This window comes from Vombatus ursinus, unplaced genomic scaffold (assembly GCF_900497805.2).
Source record: "Vombatus ursinus unplaced genomic scaffold, bare-nosed wombat genome assembly UNPS02011334.1, whole genome shotgun sequence".
NCBI classification, from domain to species: Eukaryota; Metazoa; Chordata; class Mammalia; order Diprotodontia; family Vombatidae; genus Vombatus; species Vombatus ursinus.
The window spans coordinates 2465740-2490086 of NW_020951112.1; the positions used below are offsets into that span (position 1 = coordinate 2465740).

General features: G+C 37.9%; 1 protein-coding gene across 1 annotated transcript in view; it reads left to right on the forward strand.

The window, feature by feature from the left end:
• LOC114038488 (sodium-coupled monocarboxylate transporter 1-like) overlaps positions 1-24347 on the forward strand; it is a 45923-nt gene that overhangs the window by 13909 nt on the left and 7667 nt on the right. Inside the window, exons 4-11 of the mRNA XM_027855746.1 lie at positions 3070-3137; positions 3751-3905; positions 11342-11482; positions 13883-14012; positions 17791-17879; positions 20891-21003; positions 22034-22101; positions 23869-23955. Of these exons, the coding sequence (XP_027711547.1) occupies positions 3070-3137; positions 3751-3905; positions 11342-11482; positions 13883-14012; positions 17791-17879; positions 20891-21003; positions 22034-22101; positions 23869-23955 (851 nt within the window). The remainder of the gene's footprint in view (positions 1-3069; positions 3138-3750; positions 3906-11341; positions 11483-13882; positions 14013-17790; positions 17880-20890; positions 21004-22033; positions 22102-23868; positions 23956-24347) is intronic.

A 24347-nucleotide genomic window follows, 5' to 3' on the forward strand; every position in this document is an offset into this window, starting at 1 on the left:
TTTGATAGAACTGAGACTGGAAGAGATGACACTTTTGTGATCTCATCAAAGATCTAAGTGAAGGAAAATGGGCTAGTGGACTTTGTTAGGAAGACCAATGTGCTCCTAGCTCCTTAATGGGGCAATCCATGATCTCTGTGCTTATCTTAATGATGTTTATAACCTGGTGCTGACAATCAATCCTCAGAATTGTGATATCTATGGAACTTGAACTTTCCTGATTTTTACAATAGATATAATAAAACTAATCATCGGATACTTGGGATGTACTTTGGAATCACCATAAGAATATGTCTCTGGGGGCAGCTAGGTGGCACAGTGGATAGAGCACCAATCCTAAAGTCAGGAGAGCCTGAGTTCAAATCCTGCCTCAGACCAAACACTTGACACTTACTAGCTGTGTGACTCTGGGCAAGTCACTTAACCCCAATTGCCTAAAAAAAAAAAAAAAGAATGTGTCTCTAATACCCACCATTCAAGATCCTTTGTAACTCCAACACTGTTGCAGAGTGACCTTAGTTTATTTCACATTTCATGAATGAATCTATTAGCCATTAGAAGCAATCTATAAATTACCTATTTGCTTCTAAGTGAAATTAAGTTTTAGTTTTAATTTAGGAAATAAAAGTCTAGGAACATTAACTTTGATCTGTTAAAATATCTGGGTCTTTATTCTTATTAGTGCCTTAGTCTCTCTATGGAACTAAATTAAATCCTAAGGGGGAGGAGGAAGGGAATGAGCATTTATACAGCACCTACTGTGTGCCATATCGTGTGCTAAACACTTTAAAAATATTATCATATTTGATCCTCATACAAACCCTGGGAGGTAGATGCTATTGTTAGCACCCAAGTTTTCTGTCTCTGAATCCAATGTTTCTTCCATAACACAGTGCTGCCTTGAAGGGGTCGGGGGGTTGGATGTGAGGTCTCAGTTTCCCCATCTGTAAAATGGGGATTGGGCAGCTAGGTGCCACAGTATGTAGAGCACTGGACCTGGAGTCAGGAAGACTTGAGTTCAAAATTGGCTATGTGACTCTGGGCAAGTCACTTAACCCCGTTTGCCTCAGTTTCCTCTTCTGTCAAATGAGTGAAGAAGGAAATGGCAAACCACTTCAGTATCTTTGCCAAGAAAACCCAAAGTGGGTCACAGAGAGTCGAACATGATTGAAACAACAACAAAATGGGGATGATAATTCTTTTTTTTTTTTTTAAGGCAATTGGGGTTAAGTGACTTGCCCAGGGTCACACAACTAGTGAATGTCAAGTGTTTGGTCTGAGGCCGGATTTGAATTCAGGTCCTCCTGACTTCAGAGCCGGTGCTCTATCCACTATGCCACCTAGCTGCCCCCGTAATAATAATTCTTATAGTACTTACCTCACTGGGGCTTTATGGATTAAACAAGATATTGTATGTAAAGTGCTTTATAGGCCTTGTAATAGTGTTAAAATGTCAGTTATTATTATTATTATTATTACTGTTCCTTTCACTATCTTTCTCAGTGATACATTTATCTAATTATCTAACTTTGACCTTTTAACAGCTAGATGGGTAGAGGGCTAGCTCTCTAGACTCTGGAAGACCAGATTCTACCTAATATATTTTCTAGCCATGTGACCCTGGGCAAGTTACTTCACTTCTGCCTGCCTCAGTTTCCTCATCTGTAAAATGGGAATAAAAATAATAGCACTTACCTCCTTAAGGTTGCCGCAAGGATCAAATGACGTAACATACATAGTGTTTTGTATACTTTAAAGTACTATATACTTGCTAGCTATTTTTGTAATTGTTAACATTTTTATTACCAGACTGTTTCTCTAATCTCCTTCCAATCCTGGTTTGCTGAAAAGAGTCTTTATTCTAACCAATTTTTTTTGTTAGACAATGGGGTTAAGTGACTTGCCCAGGGTCACACAGCTAGTAAGTGTTATGTGTCTGAGGCCGAATTTGAATTCAGGTCCTTCTGAATCCAGGGCGGGTCCTCTATCCACTGCGCCACCTAGCTGCTCCTATTCTAACCATTTCTATTACCCAAGTCCTTTCATGATACCTTCGTTAATGAACAGAAGGAGAGAGAACACACTTTTCTGAGCCTTATCCTTTCTAAACATCCAGCAGTAAAGACTCCTCTTTTACCTGACACCCCACCATCGGCACTGACCTCTTTGCTTATGGGAAATAGCAATATGTGTTTCGTTCATTCAATTCTTTCAGCCTTATTCCTATCCTCTCTATATATCCTTGAGATTCAATGTGGCATAAGAGATGGAATGCTTGAACTGGAGTCGGGAAGAAGTGGGTTAAGATGTCACCTGAGATACTTTGTAGTTACATTAACATGGGCAGGTCCATTCATCTCTTGTGCCATGTCACTTGACCTCAGTTTCCTTCTCTGTAGTCTAAAGTCCCATTGCACTCCAAAGCTCAACTTGTGGTTTATATCTCCTTACCATCCATCCATTGGAGTCATAAAACCACAGGATAATAGAATAAGAAGGAACTTTGGAGCGCCTCTTCCCCAAGATAAAGTAATTAAACTAAGTTATTGTTTTGGACTGGAAGGTGTTAGAGAAGTAATTAGAAGATGATATCTGTTAAACCCAATCTGTCTCACAAGTAGAATTGGAGGATTTGGTGTTAGGTGAGACCTTAGAAGTGTATTACATTAGAAAGATCATGGGATTTGGTGTTGGAGGATCTGAGTTTGAATTCTGGCTATTCTGCTACCTACCTGTGTGACCCTGAGTAAATCACATAGAGCTTCGTTTTCCTTCTCCATAGAATGTGGGGCATGGCCCCAGGTGATCTCTCAGGTTCGGTCCGGTTCTAAATCCTTTGATCTGGGAGATCATCTATTCCAAACCTCTCATCTTTCAAGAAAGGAAACTGAGGCTCAGAGAAATGTACTCATCTGCTCAAGCTCACAGGTCCTCAGACTCCAAATCGAGTACTCTGCACTGTGACTATATTTGTTTCATGACAATTTCTGAAGTTTGAAATGTAACTTTCAAGCAGCTATGGCACCATACCATTTTATGAAGATGCTTTTGTTTTTCTTGTTTTTGCAGTCACTGGATTCGATCTGTGGGGCGCGGTCATTGCCACTGGGGTGGTCTGCACTTTCTACTGCACGATGGTACGCTCACTCATCCCCTGTTTCTACAGGAACACTGCTTGTTGGCTTTGCATAATTTAAATTTCCAGTAGACAGGCACTGTTCCCTTTACAACAGAAAATTGATTGCCCATATTTCTTTAATTACACCAGAAGGATGGTCAAGTCGGAATTATTCAGGGAAAAAACAAAAGAAAACATTTATTGCTTGTTCCTCAGTTTCACTTGATTCTTTGGCAGAAGTAGAGGGGGCAGGGTGGGGGAATAGGGCTGGGAGGTGGAATAGGGAAGAATATTTGGGGGAAGAAATCTTGGATACAGTGCTATGCTCTGACCTGATGGGGCAGTGTGGTGGGAAGAATGCTGGATTCCAAGTCAGGAAATCTGGGTTCAAATCCTAGCTCTGTCATTTGCTAGCTATATAACCCTGAGCAAGCCACTTATAATAATATAAGTGGGTCTCAGTTTCCTCACTTGTAAAACAAGGGGATGGACTGAATGACTTCTAAAAGCTTTTCCAGGTCTAAATCTATAATCTTGTCATCAGAATGGTAATACTCCAAATGAACTTACCCCCTATCTATGATCTTGTCATCAAAATGATAATACTCCAAATGTATTTTTTCCCAATGAAGGGTGGTCTCAAAGCTGTTGTCTGGACAGATGTTTTCCAAGTTGGCATCATGGTGGCAGGATTTGTATCTGTGATCGTACAGGCTACTGTGGTTCAAGGTGGGATCCACAATATTCTAAATGATTCCTATTATGGAGGAAGATTGAACTTCTGGGAGTAAGTTTCTATTTATCCTTTATGTTATTTGTTATTTGTCAGTCAATAAGCAGAATAAATTTTCAATAGAAACACAGTAGCCTTTAAAATAGTAGTTCAGATGGCATGCAAGTAGAAGATGGTAAATAAGCATTTAAGGTTGATAATAGCACACTTTGGAGTTGATCTTTCATCATTGTACTAAAAATAATTCCTGCTCTTGGAATCAGGAGAGACCAGAGTTCAAATCTCACTTATGTCATTTATTAGCTGTGAGACTATGGGCAAGTCACTTAACCTCTCTGATACCCAGTTTCCTTATTCTGTAATAAGGGTACAATATCAGTAGTTGGTGACTGAAAGATGCAGCTTGGCATAATGGTTAGAAGACTGACCTTGCAGGCAGGAGGACATGGGGTCAAGTCTTTCTTCTGACCTATACATACTAGCTGTGTGATCTTTGGCAGGTCATTCAGACTTGAAGTTTTCCGCATGACTCTTAGAAAATGACAAATGCTGGAGATGGTTTTTTTTGGGGAGGGGGGAAGAGGAGAAATAGAGAAGGGAACAAGTATTTATATAGCACCTACCATGTGCCAGGCATGGTGCTAAGGACTTTACAATTATTATCTCATTAGATCCTTACAATAGCCTTATGTGGTAGGTGGCTATTATTATCCCCATTTTGTTGTTCTTCTTGAGTTATTTCAATAATATCCAACTCTGTGACCTCAAGCTAGTGCTCTATTTATTGTATAGGTTCCCAAAGTGGACAATACAGTCCCCTGGGGGCACTGCAATGATGGGGGGGTTGGGGAGGTGGTAGTAGCCTCAGGTACAATTGGGGGGTGTTGAATAAAAATAAGGAGGTGGTGGAAACATAAGGAAAGAAGAGAAGACAATTTGAAAAACCATTCATATGTTTCATCTGTTGTGTAACAAGAGTTAAAGCTTTGGTGATTACATTATGTTCCAAATAAACTCACAAAATGCAAGTTATAATCCATCAGTGGTCAAGTCTGCTGACAGGTCTTAACAAGCAAGTGTTGGCAGGTGAGCCAGTCACACATCCTCTGGAAGTCCAGCATGCATTGGCAGGAATATGTACATTTAATGACTTGTTTACAATACAGTACTATATGGTTACATGATGCAATATTGCACCATCAGAATTTCAATGCAAGAAGAAAACCACAAATTTATAATAAATTATTCCATTTAAGATGCATCATTTTTTTAAAAAAATATTTTTTTGAAATGACACAAATTTTAAAAAAACATTAAAGGATTAAAGAAAGTTGATTTCCAAGGGGCTCCTGAGTAAATTTTTTTTTAAGAGGACAGTAGGTCAAATAAGTTTGGGAACTTCTGAATTCTATTGTATCTCCTAGCTGCCCCAGGAGGCCATGCCTCATAGAGAGTAAATGAATTATCCATGTTCACAGATCTAATATGTGTCAGACATAAGACTCGAACCCAGACCTCTCCTGATTTCGGTTCCATCACTCTTTAAACTGTCACAGAAGAAACACTATTAATTCGGTATTCTACGTTTTAGGCACAAATCTGCCAGAAAGAATTTTATTTAATTTAACATTATTATTCAAACATTTCAGGGGAGGAGTGGGGAGAGAAAGACCGAGACAAAGAGACAGACATAGAAAGACAATGTCCAAACTGGCATGCTTTACCATCACCCCATTTCCCATGACCTTGGACATGTCCTTTTACCCCAATGAAACTTGAGGTACCATTTATAACAGTCTTGAACAGGGGAAAAATAATAATATATTAAAATATAATTTGAGGTAACATTCCAGAACAATAGTCAGTACTAGATTCTTTTCTTGAATATTTTCCTTAAGGATTACAAGAGTGTTTTCCTAGAAATCAATATCCTAGTCCTTTATAAATGGAGAGAGATGTATCATAGCTCACTTGTTTTAGGATGTGGGGAGCAAAAGACTCTTAACCAGACAAGAGGTGCTCTTTGTTCAAAATTTATTTTCTATCCGTAATCCATTTCCTTAGGAAGACCTTTTGCCTTCAATTTATCTTCATCTTTCTTGGGGTGGGGGGAGGGGAGAAGACAGAAAGTCTGGAAAGGGCTGCTAGGTCAAAGAAATATTTTTCTTAAAAATTTCACTTGAACTAAAAAGAGGTTTTTAAAGGTACTTCCATGCTTCCACTATTTTTTATTATTTTTTTTAGTGAGGCAATTGGGATTAAGTGACTTATTCAGAGTCACACAACTAATTAAGTGTCGTGTGTCTGAGGCCAGATTTGAACTCAGGTCCTCCTGACTCCAAGGCCAGAACTCTATCCACTCCGCCACCTAGCTGCCCCCATTTGTCCATTTTAGATCTCAATTTTGTATGTGCTAAGCAGTAGCAAAATATATGGCTCTAGTTGGTTCAAAAGATGGTATTACTTGTGCTTTCAGTTAGTATAGCTAATTTAGAAAAAGAGTGAGGCCATCAGAGCTATTATAGATGTTAGAACAGTGTGCCTTGGGGTACAGAAAGGAATGCATATTGGAGTCTCCAGTCAGCCTTTTACTCTCTAACAGTAGCCAGAAGGATATGTAGATTAGCAATCCTAAGTGGGATCAAGGTAGTCCAATATGAAAGCCAATGCAACTTTATCCTACTGGTCAATTGGCCCAGTAGATAGAACAGATATTCTGAAATCTATATACTGATTTTTTTTTATTATAACTGTAACTCTCATCTGGAGAACATCCTCATTATTTATACAATCCAACAAATCGTATTGAGTATTGTAACTATACCTCATCTCAACTTCTGGAGCACGCTGCAACTGGGTGGCTGGAAAGGCGCAAAGTTCACTAATACCTTGTTTTTTACCAGACATTTGGCATCATTCCAGAAGCACATACTATTAACTGACTAGGCTTTCTTGAGGGTTTGCACGCCCATTTGTCATGATGGACTACTCAGTCCTACATGAATACTTCCATGCATCCTTGAGTCATGACCTAGATTCACTTCTTGGGGTCATTGGCACGGAAGGGGCATCATGAAAGGTTACACTCTCAATCTAGGAACCTCCAGTAATAATTCCACGGCCAAGATCGGAAGGAATTCCTGCTTCTTTGAACTGATAAGCCAACATTGATGAGTAAGTTCATCAGGTATGGCCCACTGCTTATTCAAGGAATTCTGAACCTCAGATCATTGCTTTGTCTACGGTGTTCTCTATAGAGCCTGCTAGACAATTTCATTCATCGATGAGGAGAATAGAATGCTCATGGGGTTCTCCAGTTTAGTAATGATGTGGAGCCCTTCTAAACCCATCTGGAGCTGATTTAATAGGTTTCTACAATAAGCAAGGCACTGGGCTTTTATAATTGTACCAGCTAGTGTACACTCCAGATTGAAATGGCATTGTTGTTTTTATCACGGAAATATCCAATTAAATATGGCTTACCTCCCCTAGATAATTAGGACACTTAGATGGTAGACAGGTCTAGTTAAGCATCTGAGAGCAACAAGAATATTGGGAAACTATAGGGTGTTGAAGGAGAGAGTAATTTTAAAATCTCTAGCATAGTATTTACAACATTTACCTAATAACCTACTTTTAGATTCTGTGATAAGATAGCAATACGATCCTATCTCAGATCAGCAGTACCAGGAATTATGGCTATAATCTATTACCTTACAAAATGTAGTAACAGTAGAAAGAACAGTATGACCCTCAATGATAACAATTTATACATCATTCATTACAGACATTGTATATACCAGTATACACAATACCTCATGTAAATGAACAGATTTCTGGCGATTTAGATTTGTTGTTGTTCAGTCATGTCTGACTCTTTGTGTCCCCATTTGGGCATTTCTTGGCAAAGATATTGGAGTGGTTTGCCATTTCCTTCTCCAGATCATTTTTTCAGGTAAGGAAACTTAGGCAAACAGGGTTAAGTGACTTGCCTATGGTCATGTAGCTAGTAAGTGTCTGAGGTCAGATTTGAAATCAGGTCTTCCTGACTCCAGGCTCAATGCTCTATCCATTGGGCCACCTACTTGCCCAACAGGAGAGTTCATTGTCCAATTTTATTTAATTTAATTAATTAATTTATTTTTGGTGAAGCAACTAGAGTTAAGTGACTTGCTTAGGGTCATGCAGCTAGTAAGTGTCCGAGGCCAGATTTGAACTCAGGTCTTCCTGACTCAAGGCCCAATGCTCTATCCATTGGGCCACCTACTTGCCCAACAGGAGAGTTCATTGTCCAATTTAATTTCATTTGTTTATTTTTTGGTGAGGCAGTTGGGATTAAGTGACTTGCCTAGGGTCACACATCTAGTGTCAAGTATCAGAGGCTGGATTTGAACTCAGGTCCTCCCGACTCCAGGGCCAGTGCTCTATCCACCAAACCACCTAACTGCCTCTCATTGCCCAATTTTAGTTAAACATGAAATAACAACAACACTAAGAACAGCTAACATTTATAGAGAGCTTACTTTGTGCTGGGCTCTGTGCTCAGTGCGTGACAATTATTACTCATTTGATCCTCATAACAACCAGAGACAGGTTATAATCGGTGCTGTTATGATCCCCCTTTTACAGGGGAGGAAAGTGAGGTAAGCAGAGGTTAAGTGACTTGCCCAGAGTCACACAACTAGTAAATGTCTGAGGGTGGATTTGAACTCGCCTTCTCCATACTTACTTCTCCACTACCTAACTGCCTAGGGGACTAGAAGGCTTTCTTTTAGATAAGATCAAGTACTTCTTGAGGGTGGGGGTGAGGAAATCCTTGTGATCACACATCTTTTTATTATGAAGGGTTTACAGATTTTAAGAACAGTCCCTTCCCAGGCCTTTGTATCTCTCAAAAAAAAAATTCGTAGACACCAAACAAGCCACCAACAAGCGTGAAGAAAATACAAAACATTACTTTTAGTGAACAGAAAGCCGTGGGGTCGTGGGATTCCCAGAACAGATGGGAGCAATTTAGCTCCAGCTCATGCACTTGGCCACCAGAGCCATAAGGCTCTGATCCTTGTGAGGGGCACAAGAGGGGCAAGCAGATTATGATTAAAATCAACTTAGTTCCAGAGCCAGTAGGTGAATTATAATAGTTTACACCAGCATAGTTTAAGGCTTACCTTCAACACGCAAGGTGGCTACAGACAATGATGGTAACAAATCCTTTTTTTTTCCCCGTAAATGACAGATTTGACCTTCCTATAAGGGTTGAAATGGTCTTTTACCTCTCTTTAGTTTATGTTTAATTTAGTTTAGTTTAGATTATGGAAGTCTGTTGAGGAAATGTTGCCCTAGGACCATTGGGGTCTGAGTCACAGAACCATTTCGCCATCAAAGAAAAAATATACTAATATTGCACTCTGTGTTTTAGGTAGAAATCCACCAGAAATGACTATTTAAAATTAATCCAGGATCCAAGCATTTCTATTTTAGAAAGATATCTAAAGTGGTATTGCATAGACCCTTTCCATGCCTTGCTGTCCAGCCGAGTTTGACTCTTTGTGACCCCGTTTGGAGTTTTCTTGGCACTGATACTGGTTTGCTATTTCCTTCTCCAGCTCACTTGACAGATGAGGAAACTGAGGCAAACAGGGTTAAGTGACTTGCCCAGGGTCACACAGCTAGTAAGGGTATGAGGCTGGATTTGAACTCAGGAAGATGAGTCTTCCTGACTCCAGGCCCTGTGCTCTATCTACTATGTTGCCAACTAGCTTCCCCTAGATGTATACCTCTACCACAAGAAATCTAGAACACAGAAAATGTAATGTTATGTTAAAAGTAGTTTGGGGTTGATATCCTAGAAAAACAATCAGTACACTATTGGAAGAATTTTCAGGCTCCTTGCCAACTACTGCACCCAGCACAGTTTACAGACAGGTATATCCATTCAAGAGTGTTACACACACCTTTGTAAGTGATGGACATGTGTGTCCAATGATCCCATGGAGTGTGTGTGTGTGTGTGTGTGTGTGTGTGTGTGTGTGTGTGTGTGGTCTTTCCTCTGGAGCTACATGAATCAGAGTTTGGGTAAAATCATGTTGGTCATATATACCTAGAAAGCAGTCTTGCGTAAGACCAGGTATGGCAAGTAAAAAGAAGGTACATTTTTAGGAAAGGAAAGGGGATGCTAAAACCCTTACAAAGACTATTAGCATAGCTATTTACATCAGACCAAAGAAAACAGTATCTCCTCTATCAGTCAGTCAGTTAGTTAATTAACATTTGCTAAACTCTTACTGCACATTTTTTAGATGGGAAAAGAAAAGGGGGTAAGTTCTTGGAACTAGTCAAAGGCTTTTGAGGTTTGTTTATGTTTTGTTTCGTTTTTATAATTGTAAAGTGATTGGGGAAAGGGGAGTGTGGAAGTAGTCATTCAATACATCGTGTTACAAAGAAAAAGAAAGAAATATAATTAATAACAAATAGGGCGCAAAATGGAGTCAGTTATGTTCTCCTAAAAATAGACTTTTGACTGACACTAACCTTTCCTTGATTCCTCCCCTGGCAAAGGGCTCCACCCAAAAACCAGTATTTCAATTCTTTCTGAATGAAAAAGGGTAGGTCACAGCTCATTTGCTTTATGGTTTGAGAGAAGGAAAAGGATCTTAACAAGATAAAAGGTCTTCTTTATTGGAAGTTTAATTGCCATACCTAATCCATTTCCTTAAGGAAGGTCTTTTGTCCTTGACTATTTGGTCACCTTTTCAAGAAGAGAAAGCAGGAATCTTTTAGACCATATTACTTCTTCATATTTTCAGTTGCACTAAAAAGTTTTTAAAAATCTATTTCTGTAATACTGTACCGCACTGTTTTTGAAAAAGCCAAACAGCAAATATATGAATGATCAGAATCACAATATGCTTGACTTGGAGGGAACTTTAAAGATAATTTGGTACCCACGTGTCAAGTGTGGTCTGACCCAGATTAAAATGGAATTGGGAAATATTTAACAAAATAAATTTTTAAAAAATTTACATATATTTAAAAGGAATAGCAAGTTGTACATAATAGATTTCAAATTTCATGTGTAATTATTCTTTTTATTAAACTACATAATGGAAATGCTTGTTTTATTCCTTAAATTAAAAATAAAATAAATAAAACATTAAAAAGAGGGATTAAAAAATCGTGAACATGATATTTTAAAATGAAGTCAATTACTCTGAAGAGATGCTCACGTACAAAATAATGGCACCACATTTATATTGGAGTTCGACACCACTTCTTTGGTCAACACCATCATTTTGTGGAGGAGGAAAACTGAGGAACATTGATATTCATGAGAATCTACATAAAAACCAGGCATCCTTCCTCCCCTTATGTCTTGAATGTCAAAGAAATAACTTTTTACTTCATTGACGTCAAATGTGAAATATTTCAGCAGTGTTGTTTTGTGTGTGTGACAAGTTGACATTCTCCCTCCCTTACTCTTTTCCATTTAGCTTCAACCCAAACCCTTTGCAAAGACATACCTTTTGGACGATCATCATCGGTGGAACCTTCACGTGGACTGCCATCTACGGTGTTAACCAATCTCAAGTCCAGCGGTTTATTTCCTGCAAAAATAGATTCCATGCAAAAATGTAAGAAAAATTCCAGTATATTTATCAATACTCTTTAAGTGTTCTTTAGTCTTTATTAAAGACTACTTCTTTTTATATAATTATATAACAACAACGATGACAAGAGGCAGCTTGGCGTAGGACAGTAGTTCCATATATATGTATATATGTATATGTGTATATGTATATATGTACATATACATATATGTATACACACATGTAGTATGTTCTGAGAATCCATTTGAACAACAAAATAAAATGTTGTGAACTTCTGGGTTAACTTAATGTTCTACTCATATTCTTTTAGATTTATTTATTAAGTGCTTACAATAATTACACTGATAAATTTTGCACCCAAATCTCCAAATTAAAATTTAGTTTATATAATTATAAAATATTTTATTCTACTTCTAAATATGAAAACTGATGTAATTGCTATATGACCCCCCAAATTATTGTGAGCATGAGCATGATCAATCACTGCAGAAATAAATCTATAATGTCCCAAACATGTGCATGCTTATTGTCACAGAGGAGAAACATATTTGTAAGATAATGGAGCAACTTCTTACTGTTTACTGCTTAAGGCACTTTTAGGGCGGCTAGGTGGCACAGTGGATAGAGTGCCAGGCCTGGAGTCAGGAAGACATCTTCCTGACTTCACATTTGGCCTTTGACACTAGCTGTGTGACCCTAGGTAAGTCACTTAACCCTGTTTGCCTCAGTTTCCTCATTTGTAAAATGGACTGGAGAAGGAAATGGCAAATCATTCTAGTATCTCTGCCAAGAAAACCCCAAATGGGTTATAAAGATTGGAACATGATTAAAACGACTAAACAATAAAAATAACATTTAGCTCAAACCCATTGGGCCTTTGTGTGAATTAATGTACAACACTCTTCCACAATTTTATCAATTGATTTTATATTGTTTATAATTTCTATATAAATTTCTATATAAATGAATATTTATATTTTATAATGTTTATAACACGTAACTGGTCTAAATTGAGCCAGCCTTACAGTGAGAGTAGGGGGTTCTTTATGTGGGGTGATTTGAGGAAATGGCACACTAAGACAAAAAAAATCTTCCTTGCTGGCCCACCCCAGTGCCCAAAGTTCCCACCATTAGAACTATATTCTTTAGGTTTGAGGAAGCATTTCATGAGTTCTTCATTAAAAGGCAGATATCCCTAGAAGGGGCAACAGATTAAACCACTGTTATCCATTAACAGTTTAGTATGAATGAGTTTGAGAGGTAGTCTAGCTTAGTGGTTAGAGAGTTGCCCTATGAGTCAGCACCTGCTTCCAGTCCTGCCTCTGCGCTCAGTCTGCCAAGCTAGCTGTGTGACCCCTCAATGCCTGAGACAACTCTGTAAGACTATAAACCAAAGAATCAGTGCCTCTCAGCTTTGGATTAGGGGGGAGTATCCTCCATGGGAAATCCCTACACCAGAAACATCTCAGTTCTGGACCCCCCCAACTTATCAAAGTAGGGCTGGACAGTCATCTAGCAAGACCATGAGGAAATGGGATGAATGGCCTGAAAAAGGAAAGGTCTGGAGCTGGGGGCCCTATTATACTAATCACTAAACCCAACTCAGTCATCCTTGTAACCCAAGTCCTATGGAGAAAGGTATGGCCGTAGTTTCTCGCCACTTTGTCCTCCATTTTGGATGGCAGGAAGCTCCTAGAAGGACTTCCCTACTGGAATCCCATACACCCTATAGCAAACAAATTCTCAGGCTATCCTGTTAGTATATTCCCCTTTCTTCCTAATTCTTAGTGGAGAGACTTTACCATCAGGATAAGCCCTCTACCCCATCACAGACTTGGCCATTTAGCATTTTGTTCAGTCATTTTTAGTTGTATCTGGCTCTTTGTGACCCAATTTGGGGTTTTCTTGGTAAAGATACTGGAGTAGCCAAGCAAGAGAAATTCACATGCTGGCCGTGTCCAAAAATGTAGGTTTAATTCCACTCCCTGAGTCCATCACCCTTCTGTCAGGATGTGGATAGCATTCTCTATCATTGGTAAGAGTGTTAAATGTCTTTTCCAAAGTCACACAGGTAGTAACAATAATAATAATAATAATAATTATTATTATTATTATAATAACAATAAAAGCTAGCATTTATATAAGGTTTGCAAAGTATTTAACAAATATTATCTCATTTGATCTTCATAACAATTCTGGAAGGTAAATGCTATTATCACCCTCATTTTACAGATGAGGAAATTGAGGCAGATAGAGCTTAAATGATTTACCCAGGGTTAAGTATCTGAGTCTGAATTTGAATTCAGGTCTTCTTGACTCCAGGCTTAGGGCTCCATCCTCTGTACCATCTAGCAGTAATTTTAGTTTCTAAAATCCTTTGAATATAAATGATTGATTTATTAATCATTTGTTTATTCCATTTAGGTCCCTTTACATAAATCTCGTAGGACTCTGGGCAATTCTTACCTGTGCAGTGTTCTGTGGGCTTTCCCTTTATTCAAGGTATCGTGACTGTGATCCCTGGACGGCAAAGAAGGTGTCAGCATCAGACCAGGTTCGGTACCATAGTTTTCCTATGACTGTCTTAGAAGATGAACCAACCAAGAGAATTATAAAATGATCTCATTGTATTTTATTTTTACAAATTAAGGGGCAGCTAGGTGGTGCAGTGGATAGAACACCGGCCCTGAAGTCAGGAGGAACTGAGTTCAAATCCCACCTCAGACCAAACACTTGATACTTACTAGCTGTGTGACCCTGGGCAAGTCACTTAACCCCAATTGCCAAAAAATTAAAAAAAAAATTTTTTAAAAAGGGGCAGCTAGGCGGCACACTGGATAGAGCGCCGACCCTGGATTCGGGAGGACCTGAGTTTAAATCCGGTCTCAGACACTTAACACTTACTAGCTGGGTGACCCTGGGCAAGTCACTTAACCCCATTGCCTAGCCAAAAAAAAAAAGAAAGTATTTTTACAAATTAACAAAACTTAAATACCAAATAAAATGAACATTTCTGTATGTGCAGTAGAACAGAAAAAAAGGATTGTGTGAGCCTGCTAATCTTTCTTATGTTCAGTCTACTTTTCCTGATCTGCTAGTTGGATGAAGAACCCTAGACCCAAAATTAAGATGTAAAAATGTGAAGAAAAAAATTTAAGAGCATGGGATACTCAGTAGAAGTAGTTTTGTTTGAATAACAACTAAAATAGAACTCAGGAATGAATTCTAAAGGTCAGATTGAGTGAGTATAAAAACTGGTGAAAGGATTCTCACTTCTATTTAGTTGGTCATGGACGTCTTTTGAAAAGAAGTGGTCCTGGAATCATGCATCAGAAACTGAGTTACCACTTAAAGAAATCACAAAGCCCCAGGAGAGTATTTGTGGTTTTTTCTGAGAACAAATTCCTGAATGCAGTCTATCTTCTGACTAGTTTCATAATGAAAATAAAACAGGTTCATCCCAACAATGTTTGCTGAATTCTAATTTTGAAAATACTAGTAAATCAAGTACTATCAGTTCAGTTGTTTGCTAGTTTTACACATTGTCATAAAATACACTCTGTGGAAAATTTTATTTATGACATCTTTGAAAATCTTTTGGCAATTAAATTTTCCAGTAGAAAAGGACATCTGTTTTAATTAATGAACATTTAGCAAAATACCCTTGTTTTAAAACTAAGCTTCTATGAAAATAGAAAAACTTTCATTTTATTTGACACTAACAGAGTTTATTTCAAGGAACCAGGTTAGTATATGTGTATATGCATACATACATGCATACATATATGTATTATAGATATGCATGTATATATTTTCAACCAACCTGGTTCCTTGACATTAACTCTACCAATGTCAAATAATAGAAAAACTTTCATATGCATATATGCACGTATATATGTGTGTGTGTGTATGTGTGTTTGTGTGTGTGTGTATGTATACACACATTTATTTATTTTTAATCAGCTGTCTACCTGACAGTGATATCTCATTGATTCAACTTATGGACCCAGATCTTTTTCATTAAGGAAATTAAAAGAATAATTTTCACTCATATAATGCTTTAAAGTTTACAAAAGACTTTCCTTACAACAATGCTATGATGCTGGTTGTAAAAGTATTATATATATTACACTCATTATTATAATATATCATGCAATATGTTTATAATACTATTATTATATTACATAATAATGTAAAATAATATATCACATTATATAATAACATTACTACTAACTTATATAATATTACTATTATAACATATCATACCAAGTATTATATTATAATGTATTACATATAATACAATATATGTAATATAAATTACACCCATTTTACAAATGAGGAAACTGAAGGTCTCATAGCTTAATTGACTAGACTATGGTACCACAGCTACTAAGTGCCAGAATTTGAACCCAGGTCTCCTGACTCCAATTCCAGGGGGTCTAACCACTATATTATGTTGGAATTATAAAAACTACTATTATAGAAATTATTTTTATGAAAAAAATTGATTTCCTCTTTCAGGATTTTGATGAAATTATGCCATCAAATATGCTCCTATTTTCAGTAGAACCTTTGCTTAGAATTTTGTTTGGAGACTGCATTGAAGAGCGTAGAGAAAATTGTGGTTTTCAGAAGTGTGATGTTCTTTCAATGTCAATATATAATTTGCAATTGAGAGACAAGTCACCTCCTCAAGAGTCTAGTGCAAACTGATTTTAAGGTGTATTCCTTCATACTTGACTAAGAATCAGCTCAAATGAGATGAATGAGAGGGTCAACACTTCCTAGGGAGCTGTCTGTGGTTTTTCACGTTACTACTGCAGAAACGTTTTGAATGTTGGTTACAAGTCAGAGAATCCTCATAATAATAACAAGGATTTTCTGAAAGGTGAGAAAACCATTTAGGGGAAGGCTGCTTAATCTTTTTATTCCCTAATCTGTGTCTTCAAAGGGCTGCGTGTTCCACTGTCCTGGAAATTCTATAGCTGCCTAGTTTTCCCTCCATCTTTATGAGAAAGTTCCAAATGCCCAAAAAGGAAGCTGACCTCAAGGACTTGTTTGAGAAAGCAAGTGCCAGGGTCTGTCTTGGGTTTCATAGTCATTCGGACCTGTTGTTTAGAACACCTGATTCAGATGCAGGCATTCTGAAAAGAACAAGGGAGGGTTTTGTTACTGAACTTGTGATACAATCACCCTGCCCCAGACCTTGTTGTACTCCATGCTTAAGACTTCAGGCAGCTTACAGCATAATCTGACACATAAGATTTGTCCAGGAGTGCATTCAACACATAGACACTCGAGGAAAACTAACTCCCCTAAACCACTGTGCCATAAAAAGGTATCAGCTGGTTTTCTTGCTGTTCCTTTGGCCAAGACAATCAGCTTAGCAGCCACAGTTTGAAGGCCAGTTTTGGAACACTAGCCCAGAGGCTGTGTTTCCCTGTTTTTGTTTTTTGGGTTGAGTGACTTGCCCAGGGTCACACAACTAGTAAGTGTCAAGTGGTTGAGGCTGGATTTGAACTCAGGTCCTCTGGACTCCTGGGCCAGTGCTCTATCTACTATACCACCTACCTGCCCCTGTATCCCTCTTTTTATTTGTTACCTGTAGATCGCCACACAGAGAGACCAATAGTTTATTAAATCTATTGATAATACTTGCTGCTTTTCTGTCCCAGAAGCTCAAATGCTCTGCCTACCTTTAATATGCTAATACTCACCCGATACTGTACACATCTACATGTACATCTTTATTATAATCCAGGTGTTCTTAACTTGGAGTCTATGGACTTGTTGGGGGCTTGTAAATAGATTTCTTGGGAGGGAGGGGTCTGTAAATTTGCATGAAAAAAATCTTTATTTTTTAAATAATTTATTTCATTTATTTTTATTTTTAAAATTAATTAAAACTTAATTATTTTAATTTATTTTATTAAAATTTTATTCACTTATTTATTTATTTTCCTTTTTTAAAAATTTACTTTCCTTCCTTAACCTCTAACTGAAATTTAGCATTTCCTTCAATTGTCAATATTTAAAAAAAAACAAAAAACACCTTATTCTGAGAAGGGGTCCATAGTTGTCATCAGATTGCTATAGGGGTCCATGACACACATACAAAAGTACGCAATATAATTTAGAAATATTTACTTTTAAAAAGGTAAAAAAAAAATAAGTTTTGGTATTAAGTTTAACAGTTATCTGAAACATGCATTTGGTTGAAATAGCTCATTCTCTGACAATGATTGAAAAATTGACCTATCTCCTTCATCAGTAATTAGAATGGTATATATCTGATGATAAGGAGTACACTAGTAAATCTTGGACTTTTTCAGCTCATGCCCTATCTGGTGCTGGACATTTTACAAGATTATCCAGGACTACCAGGACTCTTTGTGGCATGTGCTTACAGTGGAACATTGAGGTATGGACTTTATGTAATTTATGAAGTGTGATTTCAGAGTGGTTTATAAGGACTTTCATATTTCATGAGCTAAAGTTGAATTCCAGCTGTTGTACTGTTTGAAATTTACATATGCATTCTATGTGATACTTCAAGAAACTGTTGTGATTTCATCAATGAGTATACCAACTGAGGTCAGGAACCCTCTATGCCTTAGTAGATTGCTCTGAACCAAAAAAAAAAAAAAAAAAATCAACACCTTGAGGATACTATCACTCTCTTCAGATTCAGCATGGGTGATTTTTCAGACAATTGTCCATTGCTGAACCCACACTAGAAGCTTTTCCAACCTTTTAGGAACTTTCCAAACTTTTAGGAACTAGTGTTTATATCCCTAGAGAGACCAGGATCACCTCCATGCCACAATGTGGCATCTCAGTATAACTTTATCCAATATAGTAACTATATCATAGCTGTGCTTATTTCATACCCTTTCTGCACCCCACCCCCAGACTATTAGCTATTTGAGAGTTCCGTATTTAATGACTTCTCATGTGAATACATTGCCATACAACTTCTGAGACTTTAATAATAACTACTAAATGCTAGTAAAATCTCTTTTCCAGAGACTTCACTGTTTTCAAAAAATAGGTGCCCATTTCATTTGTTGAAAATACATAGAAAGGCATTGTAGCATAATGGGTAGAGTGCTAGGAGTCAGGAAGACCTGAGTTCAAATTCTGCCTCTGATACTTCTTAGCTGTATGAACTTGGGCTAGTTACAATTTCTCTGATCCCAAGGCAACTCTAAGACCGTAAAATATAGAAGCATTGCAATCTGTGTTCTAAGAGGGAGCTCCTTCTCCCCCCAAATAAAAAACTATGGATATCTCGTTAGACCAATATGGTTAGAAAAATGGATAAGGACATGCAGAAGGTCTAAGCACCTATTTCCCTGTTTAATTGAATGTATGTGTCCCAACCAAAGATTTTGTGTTCTACCCTAGTAATCCATTGCACTGATTCATCTATTTTGGGAACTTGATCTTGAAGACTCAATCTCTTTTTTTGTTGTTAGGTCATTTCAGTAGTGTCCGACTGTTCATGAGTCCGTTTGGATTTTCTTGGCAGAGATACTGGAGTGGTTTGCCATTTCCTTCTCCAGCTCATTTCATAGATGAGGAAACTGAAGCAAACATGGTTAAGTGACTTGCCCAGGATCACACAACTAGTTAGTGTCTCAGGTCACATTTGAACTTAGGAAGATGAGTCATCCTGATTTCCAGCTCAGTGCTCTGGGCACTATGGCGCCACCTAGCTGCCCCTCAATCACTTTAGTGAATGACGTTGCTGCTCTATATTGGTAAAGGGAATATCCACACCAAGAGTTTCCCATACTAAAGAATCACAGATACAGACTCTCCCTTTCCTTTACCTGCCTCCCACCATTGTAGTATATTTTAATGAAGATGGCCTCTAATAGCCCTTTCGTTAGATATCGAAGATAGATATACACGTATATATACCCATATACATGTAAATACACATATAGATATGCACATGTATATATATATGCATATGTATTTATCTAGATATATGCATATGCTTACATGTATATGTATATACATGTATACCTGGGGGGTATGTGTGTATATGTGTGTGCATATATATGTATGTATGTATATACACATGTACCTATACATATACACATGCATGTTATCCATGTAGCGCTATCTAGGCATATACATGTACACACCCAGATATAATACATGTATATGTATGTAGATAGATCTATATATGTAGATGTATATATACACACATACCCCCAGATATACATGTATATACACATATATGTGTAAATGCATATATCTAAATAGATATACATGCATATGTGTATATACATGTATATATTTAGATGGACAATATATACATATAAATGTATATATATCTAGATAGATGGATACAAACATATTCATAATATATGTATAGATATGTACATATATAGATAGATGGACACACATATATACACATATAGATATACATATAGATACATGTATGTGTGTATATATGTATCTGTCTGGATAGATGGATAGAAATAAATAAATATTTCCTTCAGCTTTATCAAATCATATCTTTCTGAATTTCACCTTTTTTTTTTTTGGTAAGGCAATTCGGGTTAAGTAACTTGCCTAGGGTCACACAGCTAGTGTCAGGTGTCTGAAGCTGGATTTGAACTCAGGCCCTCCTGACTCCAAGGCCGGTGGTGTACTACCCACTGTGCCACCTAGCTGCCCCTCTTTCTGAATTTCAAAGGCAGCCTCGTGCAGTAGAATTCCTGGATTTGAAATCAAAAGATTGGATTCAAGAAATCCCAGGCCTATCACTTATTAACCGTGTCATATGGGGCAAGTCATTTCCTTTACCTGGGCCTCACTTATCTCCTTTGTTAATTGAGGGGTTTGGAATAATAAGGGGACCTCCTGTTTAAAATGAGATACTATGGCCTTCCAGAAAGCACATGAGTAACATTAACAGAGTTCAGGAGAATATAAGCTTCTTGAAGGCAGGCATGGTCTTTCATTTTTATTTCTGTATTCATAGCACCTAGAACAGGGCTTGGCATATAGCAAGCACCTAATGAATGTTTGTTGATTGGATAGTTAATTGAACTGAGTTCAACTGAGTGTGGAAACATATCGAATCAGATAGTGTGGAAACTCCCTGACTCTGGAGTCAGAGGTCTTGAGTTCAAATCCTTCTGAAACTTGCTAGCTACGTGACTTTGGGCAAGTCATTTAACTTCCTTGAATTTTAGTGTCCTTATCTGTAAAATGAGATGGTTTTGCATAGTTTGTTGCTTTCTGGGGTTCCTTCCAGCCCTGGAATGAAGATCCTATGAATTCACTTAAATATTGATGGTCATTACCAATTTTTTTTTCCAATTTCTTCTCTCTGGTTATTAAATATTCATAATGTTCATTAAAATGTAGCAAAGTAAACCAAAATTAAAAGATTGTTCTTTGTCTCCCCAGCACAGTGTCCTCCAGCATCAATGCTTTAGCCGCTGTAACAGTTGAAGACCTCATCAAACCTCACTTCCAATCACTCTCAGAAAAGACTTTGTCTTTGCTTTCAAAAGGCACAAGTGAGTGTCCGTCGAATATTTTTACTTGTTCAGTGACATTGGAGGGGGTGGATGTTTACAAAATAGAGCAGTCTTTATTGCCAGAGGTCAGACTCGGTTCGGGCTGGACAAACATTTTATGAGATCCTAGAGTTAGGACTGGAAGCCTAATTTATATTACATCTAGATTCAGAAGGGATCTTAAACCATCAGAGAGTTATGGAATCTTGAAGCTGGAACCTGTATCTTAACTAGAATTCCCTCTATATCACAGCCATCAAATAGTCATCCAATTTTAGCTCAAAGACGTCCAATGCTGGCAGTGGGAAATGGGGGAAGAAGATGTAATTGCTACCTCCTTGGGCAGCCATGTGACCTTTTGGCGAGTTCTAATTATAATGGAAAGTTAGATAGCACCATAGAACACAGAGCACCACGCCTGAAGTCAGGAAGCTCTTCCTCCTGAGTTCAAATCTGACCTCAGACACTTTGTAGCTGTGTGATCCTGAGCAAGTCACTTAACCCTGTTTGCCTCAGTTTCCCCATCTGTAAAATGAGCTGGAGAAGGAAATGGCAAACCACTCCAGTATCTCTGCCAAGAAAACACCAAATAGGGTCACGAGGAGTTGGACAGGACTGAAATAAATGAACAATAACACCAATTCAGAATAGAAATACTCTACTGCTGGTAAACTAGGATGGAGATATGTGTTTTCCTCTAAACACAAATGTTAGTGGAGGATTAGACTTATAATACAATAGTTGTTAGGCTTATGATCCCCACAGTTAATTCCAGTGGTTCTTTTCTTGATATAATCTAATGTTTCAACTAATCCTAAACACAACACTAGAGTATTATTTATCAACTTTGCATATTGCTTTTCTGGCAGAAAAACACATCTCATTTTTACCTTTTACCTGCGTTGATCAGTGTGGCTATTCTTCAGCCCAGTCTGTTATCTGCTTGTATAAAAGCCTTGAGGAATATATTCCATTGAGAATGTTAACTATCAGCATCAATCTGCACTTGGCTTTCCATCTACTCCTCTAGGTGTGCTGTACGGAGCTCTATGCATTGGGATGGCGGCCCTGGCGTCGCTCATGGGAGCCTTGCTACAGGTAAGAGTTGAATTTTGGCAGCACTGGAAAACAATCAATGATGAGAAGTCACCAGTAAGTTTACTTTTCTCCTAAATGATATTTCAGATTTTCTAGCTTTTGCTCACTCTGGCCACTGGAAGGCATTTTCATAGCTGAAAAATCTACTTCTGATCATTCATTGAAGTGTGAGTGGTGAAGAGAGATTGAGTCTTGGAATGCCTTCATGAGATGCAATTCCTGTGGTTATCACCATCTAGTATCTCTGTGATAAACAGAAAGTGCCTTTTTAGCAGCATGCCTTTCTGTATGTGTGTATATATATGTGTGTACATGTGTGTGTTTATGTATGTCTATATATGCATGTGTGTGGTTGTAGACATACATATGTGCATATATATGACATCTATTTCTCTCTCTTACCACATTCCTTGTCAAATTTGGGTCTTACTGTATGTGTATGTATATATATATATATATATATGCCTATATATGGATATGCATATATGTCTATATTGGATATACATATATAGCATCTATCCATCTTTCTCTCTCTCTGTCTCTCTCCTTCTCTTTCCTCATCTCTCTCTCTTTCTCTTTGCATTCCTTGTCAAATATGGATCTTACTATTTTCTTTTCTGAACCTCTGACATTTAGTGCTCCTTGCCTGTTTTCTTACCACCATATTCCCTATGCTGTGACCCTCTCATATGGCAACCATCATTCTTGGATTCTACCCATATATTTTAGATACGCTAGCTGTCTTTCTAATTAAAGTCCACTGGTCTATATCATGGAACTTTGGAAGCCATTCCAGTTCAACCCATACAACAATGCTCTCTATAACCTAGCTGGCAAATAGTCCTTTAGCCTCTTCTTGAAGACCTTTGATGTCTGTCTCTTCACTACCATTTCATTTTTGGATAGGTTCAGCTAATAAGAAATTTTTCCCTACAATGATTCTAAGTCTGCCTTATATTCTGTGGCTTCCATTCTTCATCCAATTATGCCTTCTTATGACCTCTAAAACCTATTCTAAGTATTTAAGATCATAGACTTAGAACGGGAAAGGACCTTAGAAATCACCTAGTCCAATACCTTCATTCTCCAAATGAGGATACTGAAGCTCAGAGATGTTATGAGACTTGCCCCAGCTCATACAGGAAAGAAGTGGTAAAGTGGGGGATTTAAACCCATATTATGACAGCCCAAACAGAGCCATAGAATTTTGGAATTGGGAAGTATCTTATGGATCATCTAGCCCCCTCCTCTCATTTTATTAAACTGAGGAACAGAAAGGTTAAGTTTCTAGCCCAGAATCACACAACTAAACCAGTGGCTTCTAGTCTCATGTCCCTTCCACTAGACCAGGCTATGAAGTCCACACCCATAGTTTGTTTTTCTTGGTGTGTATATGGGTCAGTCATCACCAAGGTACAACCTAACTCTGGTAGTGAGTGATGTCAGTGCACTGATTTCTTTCTATCTACCTTTCTACACTTTCTCATCCAATATCAGAGTTTTCCTCTACTGCCATCTGTGTATCGAACTCTCTTGTCCTGTACCACTTTGGTGTCCTTCTAGTGCCTCCACTAAGGATTTGACTTTCTTTCTGACTCATTCACAGTACTCCAGCAAGCCTCTTTTCTATTTTGGGAAAGCCAGCATATGTGGTTGGCTCCTGTTAGTGACTTGTGTTCCATTGTTTCCTGTCCAAATGGAAAAGCTGACTTTTCATTAAGAATGTACTTTTCATGGTTAATTTGTAACATTTTATCCTCCCGTTAGGCAGCACTCAGTATCTTTGGCATGGTTGGTGGACCGCTTTTGGGCTTGTTTTCTCTGGGGATCTTGGTCCCCTTTGCCAACTCAATTGTAAGTATAAAGTATAACTATGAAGACAATACCCTTCCCCAAAGTGAATGAATGAATGAAAAAGCATTTATTAAGCACTTACTGTGTGCCAAGTATGATGCTAAGCACTGAGGATAGAAATATAGAGTCCCTGCCCTCAAGGAGATTACACTCTAATAGGGGAAGACAGTATATCTCAGTTAGTGGTGCCAGGGACAGGAGATTTAGTGTTGGGAGTCACCAGGATGGTGGGTTGATGTAGGAGTCAGTCCATTGACTTACTTTTTCCAGAAGTAATGGTACTATGGATTCTGTGCCCAGAACACAGTGGGCAAGGAAGGTAGTGGATGAGACATTAGGAGGCCAGCAGATGGTAAGACAACCTAGGGGGCAGTGGGATGGCACATGGAGAT